Genomic DNA, 18,618 nt, shown 5'->3' with positions numbered 1-18,618 from the left:
CTGTGCCACTGTGACAGAATGCTCTGTTATACAGATAGCTAGAATCTCAGCCATAAAGCAGGGCAGGACTGCTGCTTACAATGGGGGGATCAGATAGGATCTGTGCCACTGTGACAGAATGCTCTGTTATACAGATAGCTAGAATCTCAGCCATAAAGCAGGGCAGGACTGCTGCTTACAATGGGGGGGATCAGATAGGATCTGTGCCACTGTGACAGAATGCTCTGTTATACAGATAGCTAGAATCTCAGCCATAAAGCAGGGCAGGACTGCTGCTTACAATGGGGGGGGGGGGGGGGGATCAGATAGGATCTGTGCCACTGTGACAGAATGCTCTGTTATACAGATAGCTAGAATCTCAGCCATAAAGCAGGGCAGGACTGCTGCTTACAATGGGGGGATCAGATAGGATCTGTGCCACTGTGACAGAATGCTCTGTTATACAGATAGCTAGAATCTCAGCCATAAAGCAGGGCAGGACTGCTGCTTACAATGGGGGGATCAGATAGGATCTGTGCCACTGTGACAGAATGCTCTGTTATACAGATAGCTAGAATCTCAGCCATAAAGCAGGGCAGGACTGCTGCTTACAATGGGGGGATCAGATAGGATCTGTGCCACTGGGACAGAATACTCTGTTAAAAATATAAGCCATAAATAAGGCAGGGCTTAGGGTCATATAACTGATAACATTTATATATATATATATATACAAGAGACTTGATTGCTTATTTCTTATGGTAGACAGATGTACCAGGCATATTAATAGGTGGAAATCTGAGCCAATGAGACTATAAAGCAGATGTGTGCAAGGGAGTCCTGTGCTTAATACAGAGCTTCAGCAGGCCTTATACATACTTATACTATTGTACAAATGTTATCATTATTGTAATGTGTTTGGTGCCGCACAGAGCCCAACTGATTTCAATGTACTTTGGATATCAATTGGTTCTGGATTCGGCCGGGTTAAAACATTGTATCTGAATTGGTCAGTTTGTGGGGCATCAGCAGACGAGGAAATAAAGGGGAGACACAACCCCTCTTCCTTTCCCGCTGTTACAATCATTTGTTGCTCTGCTGAATCAGTTCCAAAATAGGAAGGCGGTCGTACCATGTGGGATTGTGGGCAACAAACTGTGCCAATTTGTACACATTTCTTTTTGCACTTCCTGCCATTTTAATAGATGAGTTTTTATATCAGTTTTCAAAACTTAAATAATGATTGCTTTGTACAGTTACATTCACACTGGCACAGAGAGTTGAAGTTCTCCTACAGCTAAGCGCAGTATTTTGGAGCAACAGCCAGTAGATCTTCCAAGAAATAAATTGGGAAGGTAAAAGAGAGTATTTTTTTTGGGGGGGGGGGTAGTGTTGCACCAAATACATCCACCCCTCTCAGCTAAATGTTCCCACATTAACCCCTCCACCCCCAGAGAAATGACAAAAGAGCCAGGAGTGAAAACAAGACACCGCAGAGAGAGTGAAAAGAGATGAGTGCAGGATAAGGGACAGGGAGAGTGAAAGGGAGAGTGTCAGTCCCCACTCATGTCTGCCTTTATCCTGCTCAGTCCCCTCAGCCCTCCTCATCCCCAGAGAAGCCAGAGTGCTTGAACTGTGCATGAAAGAAGGTGAGAGAGCTAAACTTCCCCCACCCTGGCATGGGGGGGGGGGGGGGGGTAAAGGGAAAAAAGTGGCACTAGGCAGGATTAAAGGGGAAGTACATGTACATATGGGCACATTGGGAGAGGTACAGAGGTGAGTAGGGAGGGTGGCTGTAGTTAGGGGGCAAATAAAAAGTGTGTGAGGGGGAATTAGTAAAAAAGTAAAAGGAGCTGAGTGACAGGACAGGGGGGAGGAGGGGGTGGGAAAGAATTAATGGGGAGGGGAGGAGTAGGCAGAGGAGGAGATGGGAGTTTTAGAGAATAGAAGGAAAGGTACTGGGAGCAGAGCTAGTGATCCAGCAAATGAGACAGAGAGACCAGTGACTGAGGGGGAGAAGGGCAAGAGCGGCTGGAAGGAGAGAGCAGGACAGAGGCAAGGGGGGAGGGTGATATAGGAAAGAGGGACAGCAGGGGAATAGAGACAGCAGGGGAATAGAGACAGCAGGGCAATCAGAAGGGGAAAAGATAAGGGAACCCAAGTGAGAGAGGCACAAGGAGAGCAGGGGGAGAGCCCATAGGGGCAATGGGAATTACTGTGAGGGGCTAGTGATACAGGGATGGGAAGCACAGACTGAGAGCTTTAATATCAGGGGGTCCGGGGTCACTAGGGAGACTGTCACTCAGTGAGGGAGGCAAGTAACGGGGGGCACAAGGGGGCTTATGATTTGGGCACAGACCGCTGAGACATTGGCTTAGGGTGCATGAAGCGATTCGCTGCGTATCTGGGCTGGAGCTTCCCATCAGGCACAGGGGGGCACTCACTGCACTTACTGGCAGGCAGGGCCGGGGCTCACTACTCTGTTAGGCTGAGGAACGGGACAGGCTTTTCTGCAATGCTTTGTTGAGGCTTTTCACTTTGGAAGACTGGTTAGAGGCACAGGGGAGAGCTCACAGGGAGGCTGGGTGCATGGAGAGGAGAGGGGCTGACTGAAGCGCAGGGAAACGCTCACTGGAACGCTCAGAGGCAGACTGAAGCGCAGGGAAACGCTCACTGGAAGTCGCAGAGGCAGACTGAAGCGCAGGGAAACGCTCACTGGAAGTCGCAGAGGCAGACTGAAGCGCAGGGAAACGCTCACTGGAAGTCGCAGAGGCAGACTGAAGCGCAGCTGAACGCTCACTGGAAGTCACAGAGGCTCACTGGAAGTCTCAGAGGCTCACTGGAAGTCGCAGAGGCTCACTGGAAGTCTCAGAGGCTCACTGGAAGTCTCAGAGGCTGACTGAAGCGCAGCTGAACGCTCACTGGAAGTCTCAGGACTCTACAAAGCTAAGTGGAGGCAGAGCAGAACCCTGGAAGGCTGAGTACAAACCTGGAGAGGCTGAAGTCTAAAGTGGAGGCAAAAGGGGCGGAGTAAATGGGAGACCTGGAGCTGTAGGGCACGTGTTTGGAGGGGCGGGGAGTGAAAGTTGTAGGAGGGGTGGGTAGTTTGAGGGGGTCTCTAGGGAAAGGGTAGGAGGAGCTAGACTAAAGAAGAGGGTCCATGTGGGAGTGTTATAACGGGATCTGAATTGAGGATTGTGGAAGGGCGGAGTTGCAGTGCCTCAGTAGGAGCAGTACAGACTTTCCGATAGAATGTGCTCCTTGGGGGCGGACCTTTGGATTTTCCTCTTGCTTCTTCCGGCTTGCGCACCTGCGCACCCCGCTGCGCGACCTCCCGCAGGTGAGTGAAACTGCTTGGGGCACCTGAGTAGCCATTTTCTCTTCCCAGAAACTCTGTGGGGGGGGGGGGCTTATTTAATATACTTGTTTCCTCTGCTGTCAGTCACTTCATCTTCCAAATCTGCTGACTGTGGCCAGGGATTTACTGGCTAGCAACATGTCAATACTCTCTGCCAGACTGCTGTTCTAAAGAGCTGAACCTTTAATGGGAAACTGTATGTGATATTTAACTTTTAAATATAAAATAGGGGGTTATGCTCTTCAGGTAGAGCAGATTGGTAGCTGCCCCTTGTAGCTCCCAGGCATTACATTCGGATTTCTAATCTTAGATTTCAAAAAGGCAACAATGAAACCTATTTGAACCTGCTACAAGAAGCAGCTACAAATATCCCTGGGAGTGACATGATCCATTAGGGCCAGGGGGCCGCTGGGACTGCTTAGGGGTCCTGGTGAGTTTTAGGCCTGGTCAGACCCCAGACAACCGACAATGGGCCTATGGAATGAGAACAGTTGGACGGGGCAGTTCACCTTTAAATTAATGTTTAAGATGTTGTAAACACTGATATTCTAAGACAAATTGCAATTGGTCTTCATTTTTTATGGTTTTTCAGGTATTTAGCTTTTTGTTCAGCAGCTCTTCGTTTGGTGTTTTAGCAGCTATCTGGTTGCTAGGGTCTTTTTTTACCCTAGTAACCAGGCAGTGGTTTAAACAAGAGATGGGAAGTTTTTGGCTGCCGGGGTCAGTGACCCCCCCCCCCCCCATTTGAAAGCTGGAAAGAGGTAGAAGAGAAAGGCAAATAATTAAAAAACTATAAAAAAGAAATAATAAAAGCCAATTGCAGAGTTACTAGGAATAGGGCATTCTATAACAAACTAAAAGTTAAAAAAGATCTGTCACTAAATGTGCACAGCTTTGCCCCATCAGTTCATCTTCCTAGTTGGCAAATTTACATTTAGCCGTTCCTTGGGCCGATGGGCCAACCTTTGCATTACAAGGTAATGCCCCTGCACCCTGATCAATGTGCCTAGGGGCCCAACTGATCCTTCATATTTTACATAGGGGCTATAAATAACATTACAAGCTGCACCTCTGTATGAAATGTGCCTAAATAATAGAAATAAAGGATTATATTGATAATATATAGGCCGGTGGTCCGACATGTCAATCAAGGAGGCCATATTGCCAGCTGGAATGGGTTTTGAATGTTTTTGTGTTTATAAAACGCACTTACAATGTTTACAAACAACTCTCAGTAGGTTCCACTTACTGTATATAACAAGGGAAGGAACATTTAACATGAACCAATGTGATTGTTACAGTTTGTAAATGAACAAGGCGCCCCTGTCCCTTTAAATCCATTTGGTTTCAGCTATATTTACAGATTCTCAGGAAATTCCCACTTTTCACTTTTCTTACTCAAACACTGGCCATGTGCTGTCTGCTCTTCAGACAAAAAAACAGATCAGATGCCCTCCACCCCCTTTCACATGCCCCTGGGGCTTCTTTGTCTTGCATTGTTTGTGCCCCCCTGCAGTACTTAACCCCCTTCAGTGCTGGGTCAGACTGTGATGCAAAGTGAGGCCCATTCTGCTCCCTGCCTGGAATCGCACAGGGTTAACCCCTAGGAATTTCACTGGAGCTACTGTCCCAGGGGAAGTGTCACTTAGGTTTGTTTGCAAACAGCACTTTAATTTAACCGTTTAGCTGCCTCGGGGCAAATGTAGTGTAATCGGTAAAAACCGAGGGGGGTTAAACCAGGGAATATTACATGGGAGAAGAGATGTTTAAGCATTTACAGGACAGAGACATTGCTAGAGGTTTTGAAAAGAAGAGAATACTATGATGGGCAGTATTACAGGGGGTCCCAGGAAACTTTTATTTATAGTACTGACCTTTTCCCAATGATACAGTAGTGTACCCCCCATGTCTACCTGACACAGGATAGACATTTATAGTTAGCATAACAATATATATATATATATATATATATATATATATATATATATAATGTGTGGGCTAACTCTGCATTTATCTGTGGTTACTCACTCTCTATGCACCACTTCTTGCCCTCTGTCTGGGCTGGGTCCCTCTGTCTCTCCCCATTCTGTATGTGCCCCCCGCTCTGTCTGGGCAGGGTCCCTCTGTGTCTCCCCATTCTGTATGTGCCCCCCGCTCTGTCTGGGCAGGGTCCCTCTGTGTCTCCCCATTCTGTATGTGCCCCCCCTCTGTCTGGGCAGGGTCCCTCTGTGTCTCCCCATTCTGTATGTGCCCCCCGCTCTGTCTGGGCAGGGTCCCACTGTGGCTCCCCATTCTGTATGTGCCCCTCACCTTCCCCTCTGTCTGGGCAGGGTCCCTCTGTGTCTCCCCATTCTGTATGTGCCCCTCACCTTCCCCTCTGTCTGGGCAGGATCCCTCTGTGGCTCCCCATTCTGTATGTGCCCCTCACCTTCCCCTCTGTCTGGGCAGGGTCCCTCTGTGTCTCCCCATTCTGTATGTGCCCCCCCCCTCTGTCTGGGCAGGGTCCCTCTGTGTCTCCCCATTCTGTATGTGCCCCCCCCCTCTGTCTGGGCAGGGTCCCTCTGTGTCTCCCCATTCTGTATGTGCCCCCCCCCTCTGTCTGGGCAGGGTCCCTCTGTGTCTCCCCATTCTGTATGTGCCCCCCCCTCTGTCTGGGCAGGGTCCCTCTGTGTCTCCCCATTCTGTATGTGCCCCTCACCTTCCCCTCTGTCTGGGCAGGGTCCCTCTGTGTCTCCCCATTCTGTATGTGCCCCCCCTCTGTCTGGGCAGGGTCCCTCTGTGTCTCCCCATTCTGTATGTGCCCCTCACCTTCCCCTCTGTCTGGGCAGGGTCCCTCTGTGTCTCCCCATTCTGTATGTGCCCCTCACCTTCCCCTCTGTCTGGGCAGGGTCCCTCTGTGTCTCCCCATTCTGTATGTGCCCCTCACCTTCCCCTCTGTCTGGGCAGGGTCCCTCTGTGTCTCCCCATTCTGTATGTGCCCCCCCTCTGTCTGGGCAGGGTCCCTCTGTGTCTCCCATTCTGTATGTGCCCACCTCTGTCTGGGCAGGGTCCCTCTGTGTCTCCCCATTCTGTATGTGCCCCTCACCTTCCCCTCTGTCTGGGCAGGGTCCCTCTGTGTCTCCCCATTCTGTATGTGCCCCTCACCTTCCCTCTGTCTGGGGCAGGGTCCCTCTGTGTCTCCCCATTCTGTATGTGCCCCTCACCTTCCCCTCTGTCTGGGCAGGGTCCCTCTGTGTCTCCCCATTCTGTATGTGCCCCTCACCTTCCCCTCTGTCTGGGCAGGGTCCCTCTGTGTCTCCCCATTCTGTATGTGCCCCTCACCTTCCCCTCTGTCTGGGCAGGGTCCCTCTGTGTCTCCCCATTCTGTATGTGCCCCTCACCTTCCCCTCTGTCTGGGCAGGGTCCCTCTGTGTCTCCCCATTCTGTATGTGCCCCCCCCTCTGTCTGGGCAGGGTCCCTCTGTGTCTCCCCATTCTGTATGTGCCCCCCCCCTCTGTCTGGGCAGGGTCCCTCTGTGTCTCCCCATTCTGTATGTGCCCCTCACCTTCCCCTCTGTCTGGGCAGGGTCCCTCTGTGTCTCCCCATTCTGTATGTGCCCCTCACCTTCCCCTCTGTCTGGGCAGGGTAGCACCAAAATATGAAAGTGAATTGTTTGTATCTATATATAAAGCACTGTTAACCTGCGCTGGTAGAAGTGGACTATTTGTTTAACAAACGCTGCCACAGTTGATATTAAAAAACTGCTGTGTAGCCATGCAAGAAGCCATTCAAGCTGCTATTGGGCTGTGGGCCAGACTTTTACATGGAAGATAACAGAGAAGCTGTATAGAACCCAATGGTTTTACAGAGAAAAATAAAGTTAGATGGCATTATGGGTATATATATATATATATAAACAATATTTTTACTTTATAGGGTTCCTGGTCCTTTACCATCAATAGATGCTTATTCTCACTACTGATATAAACATGGAATTGTTTCTTTGTTACAAAAGTTATTGTGTTTATGAGTAGAAAAAAGTGTACTAGGATTTGTGGGCGGGCCTAGAGATCAAAGATGGCAGCTTACATACAGCAGGCCAGAGAATCGCCGACACTTTCCTAATTTAAAAGTAGTGCAGAATAAAAGGTTAGAGATACAAAGTCCATGATCAGAGGACGTTGCTTTAAATCAGTGATCCCCAACAAGTGGCTCGGGGGTAACATGTTGCTCACCAACCCCTTGGATGTTGCTCTCAGTGCCCCCAAACCAGGGCGTTATTTTTGAATTCCTGACTTGGGGGCAAGTTTTAGTTGAGCGAACACAAGATTTCCTACCAAATAAAGTCCCCTGTAAGATGATAGGGTGCATAGAGGCCCCTAATAGCCAATCTTAGCCCTTAAGGTCCCCATACACGGGCCGATTATAGCTGCCGATATGGGTCCCTTGGACCTGTCCGATATCTGGCCTGAAATTGGGCAATATCAATTGGGCAGGTTAGAAAATCCAGTCGGACCGGGGACCGCATTGGCTTGTTGATGCGGTCCCCGATCCAACTGCCCCATTGCCGCGTGTAGAATTCGATCGTTTGGCCCCAGGGCCAAACGATCGAATTCGCCTACATGTTACCCGATATCGCCCACCCGTAGGTGGGGATATCAGGTGAAGATCCGCTCGCTTGGTGACATCGCCAAGCAAGCGGATCTGCCCGTGTATGGCCAGCTTTAAGGTGAAAATTGGCCAGATATCGATCGGCCAGGTTTGAAAATCCAGTCGGATCGGGGACCGCATCAGCTCGTTGATGCGCCCCCCGATCCGACTGCCCCATTGCTGTGTGTAGAATTCGATTGTTTGGCCCCAGGGCAAAACGATTGAATTTGCCTCCATGCCTCCCCGATATCGCCCACCCGTAGGTGGGGATATCGGGTGAAGATCCGCTCGCTTGGCGACACCATAGCTTTAAGGTGGCCACACACGTGGCGATTTTCGATGGTCGCACAAAAGATCGTTCCAATCGGCCACCAACGTTCTACCTCCTTCTGCCGATTCAGCTCTGAAGGCAGATTTTGCTCAGGCGCCTTCTATGGCGCCCGATCAAAATCTTTTAAACCAGCCAATCGGCGAGTCGACCGATATCAGCAGCCTCCTGCAATGTCGGTCCCCTCGTCGACTTGCCATACACGCAGCGAATATCGTATGAAATGAGGTTTGGTTTGATACTATTGGTGCATGTATGGGCAGCCCTTATTTGGCTCCTCCATGAACTGCTATGATGCTTGCGTTGCTCCCCAAGTCTTTTTACGTTTGACTGTGGCCCACGAGTAAGAAAGGTTGGGGACCCCTGCTTTAATCATTACCAGAAATTCAAAGGTCAGTTCCCCTTTAAATCATTCTCATTAATATCAGGGTAACAGACTGATGCATTGAATTTGTTATTGTATGACTTGGAAATGTATTTGGAGACTGAAATAAATTGCTGATCCACAAACGGCACAGCTCCGGGTCAGGCCTGATTAGGGGGATACAAGGGAAGGCCAGACTCCCAAAGGCCCCTTTCCCATCTCACAGTGTCGGCCTGTTTTCTGCCCCTAAATCTGTCACGCTGAAACCGACCAGTTTGTAAGTTAAACACTCGCTCAGCTTTTTTGCATTTATATGTGAACGAAAGTAAACAAACTTTTTCTCGCTAATCCCTACAATGGGCCCAGTATTCTGGCCGAAAATGAAGAAAAAAAACCCGTCGGTGCCGCTCGGGGTCCGCTGCCAAGTTTAACTTTCCAGAATTTTTTTTTTCTCTTTGGGGGCTTTTTGGCACATCATTAATATGATTAAACATTTTTGCATATATCAAGTAGGAGAGGAAGCTTGTGGTTACAGAGTTACAAAATGAACAAGCGGGAACACAGGCAGCCAACAGATCCAGTTATAGATGAGCGTTTCTAATGGACCGTCCTGGAAATCTAATTTATAGGGGACCATATCTCACGTTGCCCACTGCGGCGGCAGCTCCGGCTATTGGGAAAGTTTGGGCCGGAAACCTGTTGACAGAGAGAAGCATTTTGTGTAGAGTTACAGAATCTCGCCCTGTTCTACCGACGCCTTGGGCCTTTGCAATGTGTTTGCTGTACTGTGCCCGGCCCAGACCCAGAACTGGAACTTATTTTCATTTTTTTAGGCATTCTGGGACAAGCTGGTAACATAATCTCCTTTTTTCCATAGATTTTGCTAATCAGTAAATGGAAAGGCTGCTCGCTTTTCAAACCTCTAAATAAGGAATATACATTAAGTTTAGTTTATTTTTCTTCTTTATGTACAGTTTGTGGGAATCGCTCAGTGCAAGTAGAACATTTCCCCTCTCCTTATTCCCTATTATAAATGTATTTATGGGTAGTAGCCTCTATATTCATTCACTAAGACCAGCAATTCTGTGAAACTAGCCCCCTTAGGGACCTGCAACAGTGGTTGGGTGAAGGCCATTTAGTGCTTATTTGTGCCCTGGGTACCCCTGGAACTATAGTAGGGTGACTGTTACCCCAATATTTCTATATATCTGTAACCTTGTTATGGGCTAAGGGGGCCCAGCCTGAAGGCCAGTTAGGGGGGGATTTGGGGTGAGTGCTTATTTGTGCCCTGGGTACCCCTGGAACTATAGCGGGGTGACTGTTACCCCAATGTTTCTATATATCTGTAACCTTGTTATGGGCTAAGGGGGCCCAGCCTGAAGGCCAGTTAGGGGGGGATTTGGGGTGAGTGCTTATTTGTGCCCTGGGTACCCCTGGAACTATAGCGGGGTGACTGTTACCCCAATGTTTCTATATATCTGTAACCTTGTTATGGGCTAAGGGGGCCCAGCCTGAAGGCCAGTTAGGGGGGATTTGGGGTGAGTGCTTATTTGTGCCCTGGGTACCCCTGGAACTATAGCAGGGTGACTGTTACCCCAATGTTTCTATATATCTGTAACCTTGTTATGGGCTAAGGGGGCCCAGCCTGAAGGCCAGTTAGGGGGGGATTTGGGGTGAGTGCTTATTTGTGCCCTGGGTACCCCTGGAACTATAGCAGGGTGACTGTTACCCCAATGTTTCTATATATCTGTAACCTTGTTATGGGCTAAGGGGGCCCAGCCTGAAGGCCAGTTAGGGGGGATTTGGGGTGAGTGCTTATTTGTGCCCTGGGTACCCCTGGAACTATAGCGGGGGTGACTGTTACCCCAATGTTTCTATATATCTGTAACCTTGTTATGGGCTAAGGGGGCCCAGCCTGAAGGCCAGTTAGGGGGGATTTGGGGTGAGTGCTTATTTGTGCCCTGGGTACCCCTGGAACTATAGCGGGGTGACTGTTACCCCAATGTTTCTATATATCTGTAACCTTGTTATGGGCTAAGGGGGCCCAGCCTGAAGGCCAGTTAGGGGGGGATTTGGGCTGAGTGCTTATTTGTGCCCTGGGTACCCCTGGAACTATAGCAGGGTGACTGTTACCCCAATGTTTCTATATATCTGTAACCTTGTTATGAGCTAAGGGGGCCCAGCCTGAAGACTTGAATGAATAACAGCACAGTACAGGGGTATAACTCATTGTGTGTGTGTAAGTTTAGGGCACCACCCTATAAGGATTACTTACCTTAATTGAAACCATGTTCTGTAGACTTTAATAGAATATCCATTAAACCTGCATGCGGTTCCTTCCCATACAGGCGTGGATGAATGCGCAGAAGGCATTGATAACTGCCATGCAGACGCTATATGCCAGGATACACCCAGCTCCTTCAAATGTATTTGTAAAACCGGCTTTAAAGGGGAAGGAACGGATTGTGAAGGTGAGACTTACTGTAGGCCTCTGTGTTTCCTTTTTAAATCTCTGATTATTGGCTACAAATAGACATTTGTTATCCCTGATTTTTCAGTTTGGTTAAAAGTCTAAAGATAAATAAAATAAATTAAACAGCAGCAAAATGAATGTAAGTTCCCCTTAACCCGATGGCACATTGTTTGCCCCTAAGTGGGATTATGGGTTTAACCCTTTATTTGGAGAGAGTGAGAAAGGGGGGCGGTGGGTCATTTATCAGCGGCGCTTAGGAGCTGCCAGTGAATACAGATCCCACTCGGCCCTCACTTCAAACGAGAGAGAGAGGGGCCCATCAGCACAAACACTCTATTTGCAAGACAATCGTGATTAAAAGACAAGGCAAAGTGTTTTCACTGCTGTCACTGAGCCGTGACCTGCTTGTGCCAGCGCCGCGAGCATTCATCATACTGACGCTGCCCTTTCTTCCCCAGACATTGATGAATGCGATAATGAATTTAATGGAGACTGCGTCCATGAGTGCGCCAACATCTCGGGCAATTACCGCTGCACTTGCTATGATGGATTCAAGTTGGCACACGATGGGCACAACTGCCTAGGTAAGGGGCCCGGGGCGATGGGGTGGCACGACCTGTAGCAGTCGCACTTTGTTGGCTGTTCCTTTAATGGCACACTGGTTTTAAAGGGAAAGTGACATTAGGGTTGGATGGAGAGAATGACATTCAAAGACTGTTTGAATTTTTATGCTTTGGAATTTACTTTTGCTTTGCTGTTCGTTGGGGTTGTACTTCAACAATAGCTATAGTAACTGTTACTGTTTTACTCTGCTATTATTCTCTGGTCCTACTGTCTCCATCTTGCCCTACTGTCTCCATCTTGCCCTACTGTCTCCATCTTGTCCTACTGTCTCCATCTTGCCCTACTGTCTCCATCTTGTCCTACTGTCTCCATCTTGTCCTACTGTCTCCATCTTGCCCTACTGTCTCCATCTTGTCCTACTGTCTCCATCTTGCCCTACTGTCTCCATCTTGTCCTACTGTCTCCATCTTGCCCTACTGTCTCCATCTTGTCCTACTGTCTCCATCTTGCCCTACTGTCTCCATCTTGCCCTACTGTCTCCTTCTTGCTCTACTGTCCCCATCTTGTCCTACTGTCTCCATCTTGTCCTACTGTCTCCATCTTGCCCTACTGTCTCCATCTTGCCCTACTGTCCCCATCTTGCCCTACTGTCCCCATCTTGCCCTACTGTCTCCATCTTGCCCTACTGTCCCCATCTTGCCCTACTGTCCCCATCTTGCCCTACTGTCTCCATCTTGCCCTACTGTCTCCATCTTGCCCTACTTCTTGCCCTACTATCCCCATCCTGCCCTACTGTCTCCATCTTGTCCTACTGTTTCCATCTTGTCCTACTGTCTCCGTCTTGTCCTACTGTCTCCATCTTGCCCTACTGTCTCCATCTTGCCCTACTGTCTCCATCTTGTCTTACTGTCTCCATCTTGCCCTACTGTCTCCATCTTGTCTTACTGTCTTCATCTTGCCCTACTGTCTCCATCTTGTCCTACTGTCTACATCTTGTCCTACTGTCTCCATCTTGTCCTACTGTCTCCATCTTGCCCTACTGTCTCCATCTTGCCCTACTGTCTCCATCTTGCCCTACTGTCTTCATCTTCCCCTAATGTCTCCATCTTTCCCAACTATCACCACCTTGCCGTACTGTCCCCATCTTGCCCTACTGTCTCCATCTTGCCCTACTGTTTCCATCTTGCCCTACTGTTTCCATCTTCCCCTAATGTTTCCATCTTGCCCTATAATGTCTTCCAATCTTTTTATCTTGAACCGCTACTCTTGAGAGGCCTCACTATAAATGGGGTCCAAGACCCTATTTGCACCCCACTAAGGACAACCCAAGGGACACTTTCAATAAAGATATCAAGCCTCTGATTTATAAATGATCTTTATTTAGCTGAGTGAATAAATGTATCAGGCGAGAACTTTCACTCTTTTTTCCCGCAAGATTTGTTATTTCAAATCAAAGACAACTTCCCGGCTTCTCATTACACATCCCAGAGTCCTGCTCTTTCCCTTTCAATCAGACGCTCATTGTTAGGACAACGCTAACAATGAATAAAGGGTTTTAAGACCCGGCTCAAGTCAATTACTTCACACATGAAGAGAAAAGCCTGGTTGACCGGAGTTAACTGGAAGGAAAACTATAAAGTTTGATGAGGTCAATTCCCTTTGAGGATGCAAATGGATTCTCTGCCTCTGAGGACAAAGCCATTGTGTCAGGCCTTTAACAGAAGCTGTAAACTTCTAATAGAAGGGGGGGACATGAAGCTATTTGCTTTGTTAAATGAAGAGGTTAATTCTAAGGCAACCATATTATACCCTGGCTCTGCTAACAGCGGCTGGAGAGCCCTTGAGGGTTCCATAGCTTTGTGCTTTGTCTCTATAGAGCCATTATGTTGGGTAAATGAGAGGAATCCACTTTGGTAGTAAGGGGAGGGGGAAAATCTGCCTTAAACTCTTTCTTTACTGACAAATATTTAGCTTAGTGTGCAGATAAGAGTGACATTGGCCCTTTGCATACTGCGGCAAAGCAGTGGGGGGATAATAGCCTCTGGGAAGGGACTGGGGCTGTGGGATAGCAGGTATAGTAGGGAGAGATGGTGCCTATAGTAGCAGTGGGGGGATAATAGCCTCTGGGAAGGGACTGGGGCTGTGGGATAGCAGGTATAGTAGGGAGAGATGGTGCCTATAGTAGCAGTGGGGGGATAATAGCCTCTGGGAAGGGACTGGGGCTGTGGGATAGCAGGTATAGTAGGGAGAGATGGTGCCTATAGTAGCAGTGGGGGATAATAGCCTCTGGGAAGGGACTGGGGTTGTGGGATAGCAGGTATAGTAGGGAGAGATGGTGCCTATAGTAGCAGTGGGATAATAGCCTCTGGGAAGGGACTGGGGCTGTGGGATAGCAGGTATAGTAGGGAGAGATGGTGCCTATAGTAGCAGTGGGGGATAATAGCCTCTGGGAAGGGACTGGGGCTGTGGGATAGCAGGTATAGTAGGGAGAGATGGTGCCTATAGTAGCAGTGGGATAATAGCCTCTGGGAAGGGACTGGGGCTGTGGGATAGCAGGTATAGTAGGGAGAGATGGTGCCTATAGTAGCAGTGGAGGGATAATAGCCTCTGGGAAGGGACTGGGGCTGTGGGATAGCAGGTATAGTAGGGAGAGATGGTGCCTATAGTAGCAGTGGGGGGATAATAGCCTCTGGGAAGGGACTGGGGCTGGGGGATAGCAGGTATAGTAGGGAGAGATGGTGCCTATAGTAGCAGTGGGGGGATAATAGCCTCTGGGAAGGGACTGGGGCTGTGGGATAGCAGGTATAGTAGGGAGAGATGGTGCCTATAGTAGCAGTGGAGGGATAATAGCCTCTGGGAAGGGACTGGGGCTGGGGGATAGCAGGTATAGTAGGGAGAGATGGTGCCTATAGTAGCAGTGGAGGGATAATAGCCTCTGGGAAGGGACTGGGGCTGTGGGATAACAGGTATAGTAGGGAGAGATGGGGCCTATAGTAGCAGTGGGGGATAATAGCCTCTGGGAAGGGACTGGGGCTGTGGGATAGCAGGTATAGTAGGGAGAGATGGTGCCTAGTATCAGTGGGGGGATAATAGCCTCTGGGAAGGGACTGGGGCTGTGGGATAGCAGGTATAGTAGGGAGAGATGGGGCCTATAGTAGGCAGGTATAGTCCTCCTAATCAGCAGAAGGAGCTTCATGACCTATTGGTTTAGTGACAGTAGTTTATAAGAGGAGACACAAGTCATTTCAGTAAATGAGCTGAAAGCTTTTTGTTGTCCCTTCAGACGTGGACGAGTGCTCACACAACAATGGCGGATGCCAACATACCTGCGTCAACACGATGGGAAGCTATGAGTGTCGCTGCAAAGAGGGCTTCTTCCTGAGCGACAACCAGCACACGTGCATTCACCGCTCAGAAGGTAGGATGGCTGCCATATTGAATTATTATTTCATGGTTTACTCGCTCGGGATGGTAACGGGACTGCCTAAGGCTACCGAGAGTAGGAAGCTCCACCCGTTTCTGCTAGAGGCTACCCATAATTCTTGCATGGAGCAGACCAGTGACAGCTGGAAATGTTACTCCTTAAGGATTGGATCACTAATAGTCAATCCATCCTGCTTCTCTGTCAAACAAAGAGGAGCTAAGCCCCACTCATGAATAGGTTAATGTTTCTTAAAGCAGCACAGTGGGATATATAGAAGCGTTAAGTAATGTCATAGAAAAGCCCCACACTGTCCAATGCCCTTATTATTTATTGCCAGTCTGGGCAGGAAGCTAAATCCCAACTTTAAACAGAGCTGAACAAACAATGGAAATGATGCCAAATCCCTTTGATACTTCCTGCTGTCAGACCAAACAGGAAGTGCAGAATGCATGGAAATACTCCTCACATTTCATGATACCATATACATCTATCTGCACACACATCATATATAATGTATATTATTATAATATATATACAGGTATAGGGCCCGTTATCCAGAATACTCGGGACCAAGGGTATTCCAGATAAGGGATCTTTCCGTAATTTGGGTCTCCATACCTAAAGTCTACTAAAGAATCTATAAAACATTAATTAAACCCTATGGGATTGCTTTTCATCCAATAAGGATTATTTATATCTTAGTTGGGATCAAGTACAGGTACTGTTTTATTATTACAGAGAAAAGGGAATCATTTAACCATTAAATAAACCCAATAGGGCTGTTCTGCCCCCAATAAGGGGTAATTATATCTTAGTTGGGATCAAGTACAGGTACTGTTTTATTATTACAGAGAAAAGGGAATCATTTAACCATTAAATAAACTCAATAGGGCTGTTCTGCCCCAATAAGGGGTAATTATATCTTAGTTGGGATCAAGTACAGGTACTGTTTTATTATTACAGAGAAAAGGGAATCATTTAACCATTAAATAAACCCAATAGGGCTGTTCTGCCCCCAATAAGGGGTAATTATATCTTAGTTGGGATCAAGTACAGGTACTGTTTTATTATTACAGAGAAAAGGGAATCATTTAACCATTAAATAAACCCAATAGGGCTGTTCTGCCCCAATAAGGGGTAATTATATCTTAGTTGGGATCAAGTACAGGTACTGTTTTATTATTACAGAGAAAAGGGAATCATTTAACCATGAAATAAACCCAATAGGGCTGTTCTGCCCCGATAAGGGGTAATTATATCTTAGTTGGGATCAAGTACAGGTACTGTTTTATTATTACAGAGAAAAGGGAATCATTTAACCATTAAATAAACCCAATAGGGCTGTTCTGCCCCCAATAAGGGGTAATTATATCTTAGTTTGGATCAATAACAAGGTACTGTTTTATTACTACAGAGTAAAAGGAAATCAGTTTTACAATTCTGAATTATTTTTTTAAAATGGAGTCTATGGGAGACAGCATTCCGTAATTCGGAGCTTTCTGGATAACGGGTTTCCGGATAAGGGATCCCATACCTGTATATATAATTATTTATTACTCTTCTTTCTATTTGGGCCTCTGCTATTCATCTCCCAGTCTCTTATTCAAACCACTGCTTGGCTAAATTGCCCGGTAGAAACCGGAGAGCTGCTGACATCCCAAACTAAAAAAAAAGAACTGCTGAATGAAAAACTAAATTGTTAAAACCATTAAAAAAAAAGTATCACAGAATATCTCTGTCTGCATCATGGCAAAAGTTATTTTAAAGGTGAACTAACCCACCCAAAGTAATTTGTGTCTTGAAATTGCTTGGAAAATATTCTCAATAAAAAATAGAAACTGTCTGGGTCTCACAGAAAGAGTTTTCTGAACCCAAACTACCCCAGGGGGCGCTTCTTCTTCAGCCCTGAATTTGTTTTATTGAAAGTCAGTGAACTTTAGCCCAGTACCTGCCACCGAGGGGCCCCCTTCTACGGCCGTTGAACCCGCACAAAGAATATTCCGTTTCTTTAAAAGAAAGAAACAGTTAATTTCCCAAGTCCCCGTATTCGCCCGGCGCTTACACATCGCTCGGATCCCCCGCCCCCTCGGAAAAAAAAAAAAAATCTCATTAATGAGACTAATTTGTGATCTTATTTGCAATATTTGCTCTTGATGGACAGTGTAAAGGCTAATGAAAGTCGTTTCATGTTTTGTCCGGCCGCTGGGAGTGAAAGATCTTTGTTCGGGTGATTTTCTCACTGTGGGAAAGAAATCAAAAAGCCATCGGAGCAGAATAATGCAAGGAACACAGAACCAGCTCCTTTTGTTGACTAAAGCCTTTTTAATAGGCGGAGAAAGCTGCGGCGTGAAACTTTAGTGTCAAAGGTGTTGCAGGCCAAATAAAGGGCTAATTGGGACGTGATTGAAATTTCACCCATTCCCTTAGCACTTAGAGGTTTGTTTATCTTGGGAACTTGTGGGACTCTCTAAATACAGCTTTATGGCTTTATCCTTCTGGCTTCTTTCCTCTGCCTCTTATGTTCTATTAACTCAGATTCACCCATTTGTAAAGATATTTGGTTTGAGTTTTCTCATCTATTTAACTATTCTTATATAGGATCTGTGCCACTGTGACAGAATGCTCTGTTATACAGATAGCTAGAATCTCAGCCATAAAGCAGGGCAGGACTGCTGCTTACAATGGGGGGATCAGATAGGATCTGTGCCACTGTGACAGAATGCTCTGTTATACAGATAGCTAGAATCTCAGCCATAAAGCAGGGCAGGACTGCTGCTTACAATGGGGGGGTCAGATAGGATCTGTGCCACTGTGACAGAATGCTCTGTTATACAGATAGCTAGAATCTCAGCCATAAAGCAGGGCAGGACTGCTGCTTACAATGGGGGGATCAGATAGGATCTGTGCCACTGTGACAGAATGCTCTGTTATACAGATAGCTAGAATCTCAGCCATAAAGCAGGGCAGGACTGCTGCTTACAATGGGGGGATCAGATAGGATCTGTGCCACTGTGACAGAATGCTCTGTTATACAGATAGCTAGAATCTCAGCCATAAAGCAGGGCAGGACTGCTGCTTACAATGGGGGGGATCAGATAGGATCTGTGCCACTGTGACAGAATGCTCTGTTATACAGATAGCTAGAATCTCAGCCATAAAGCAGGGCAGGACTGCTGCTTACAATGGGGGGGGGGGATCAGATAGGATCTGTGCCACTGTGACAGAATGCTCTGTTATACAGATAGCTAGAATCTCAGCCATAAAGCAGGGCAGGACTGCTGCTTACAATGGGGGGATCAGATAGGATCTGTGCCACTGTGACAGAATGCTCTGTTATACAGATAGCTAGAATCTCAGCCATAAAGCAGGGCAGGACTGCTGCTTACAATGGGGGGATCAGATAGGATCTGTGCCACTGTGACAGAATGCTCTGTTATACAGATAGCTAGAATCTCAGCCATAAAGCAGGGCAGGACTGCTGCTTACAATGGGGGGGGAT

At 47.5% G+C, this 18,618-nt stretch overlaps 1 protein-coding gene across 6 annotated transcripts in view; it reads left to right on the top strand.

Annotated features, from left to right (window-relative positions):
• Window positions 1-1,923: 1,923 nt before the first annotated feature.
• scube2 (signal peptide, CUB domain, EGF-like 2) overlaps window positions 1,924-18,618 on the top strand; it is a 51,244-nt gene continuing 34,549 nt past the window's right edge. For 2 of the 6 annotated variants that reach the window (XM_031900199.1, XM_031900200.1), the window contains exons 1-4: window positions 1,926-3,319; window positions 11,007-11,129; window positions 11,590-11,715; window positions 14,979-15,113. In XM_031900199.1, coding sequence (XP_031756059.1) covers window positions 3,232-3,319; window positions 11,007-11,129; window positions 11,590-11,715; window positions 14,979-15,113 — 472 coding nt within the window. In that variant the 5' untranslated portion in view covers window positions 1,926-3,231. 6 annotated transcript variants of the gene reach the window in all.

The sequence above is a fragment of the Xenopus tropicalis genome, chromosome 4 (assembly GCF_000004195.4).
Source record: "Xenopus tropicalis strain Nigerian chromosome 4, UCB_Xtro_10.0, whole genome shotgun sequence".
Lineage (NCBI taxonomy): Eukaryota > Metazoa > Chordata > Amphibia > Anura > Pipidae > Xenopus > Xenopus tropicalis.
This window is presented reverse-complemented; position numbering and strand designations above follow the sequence as displayed.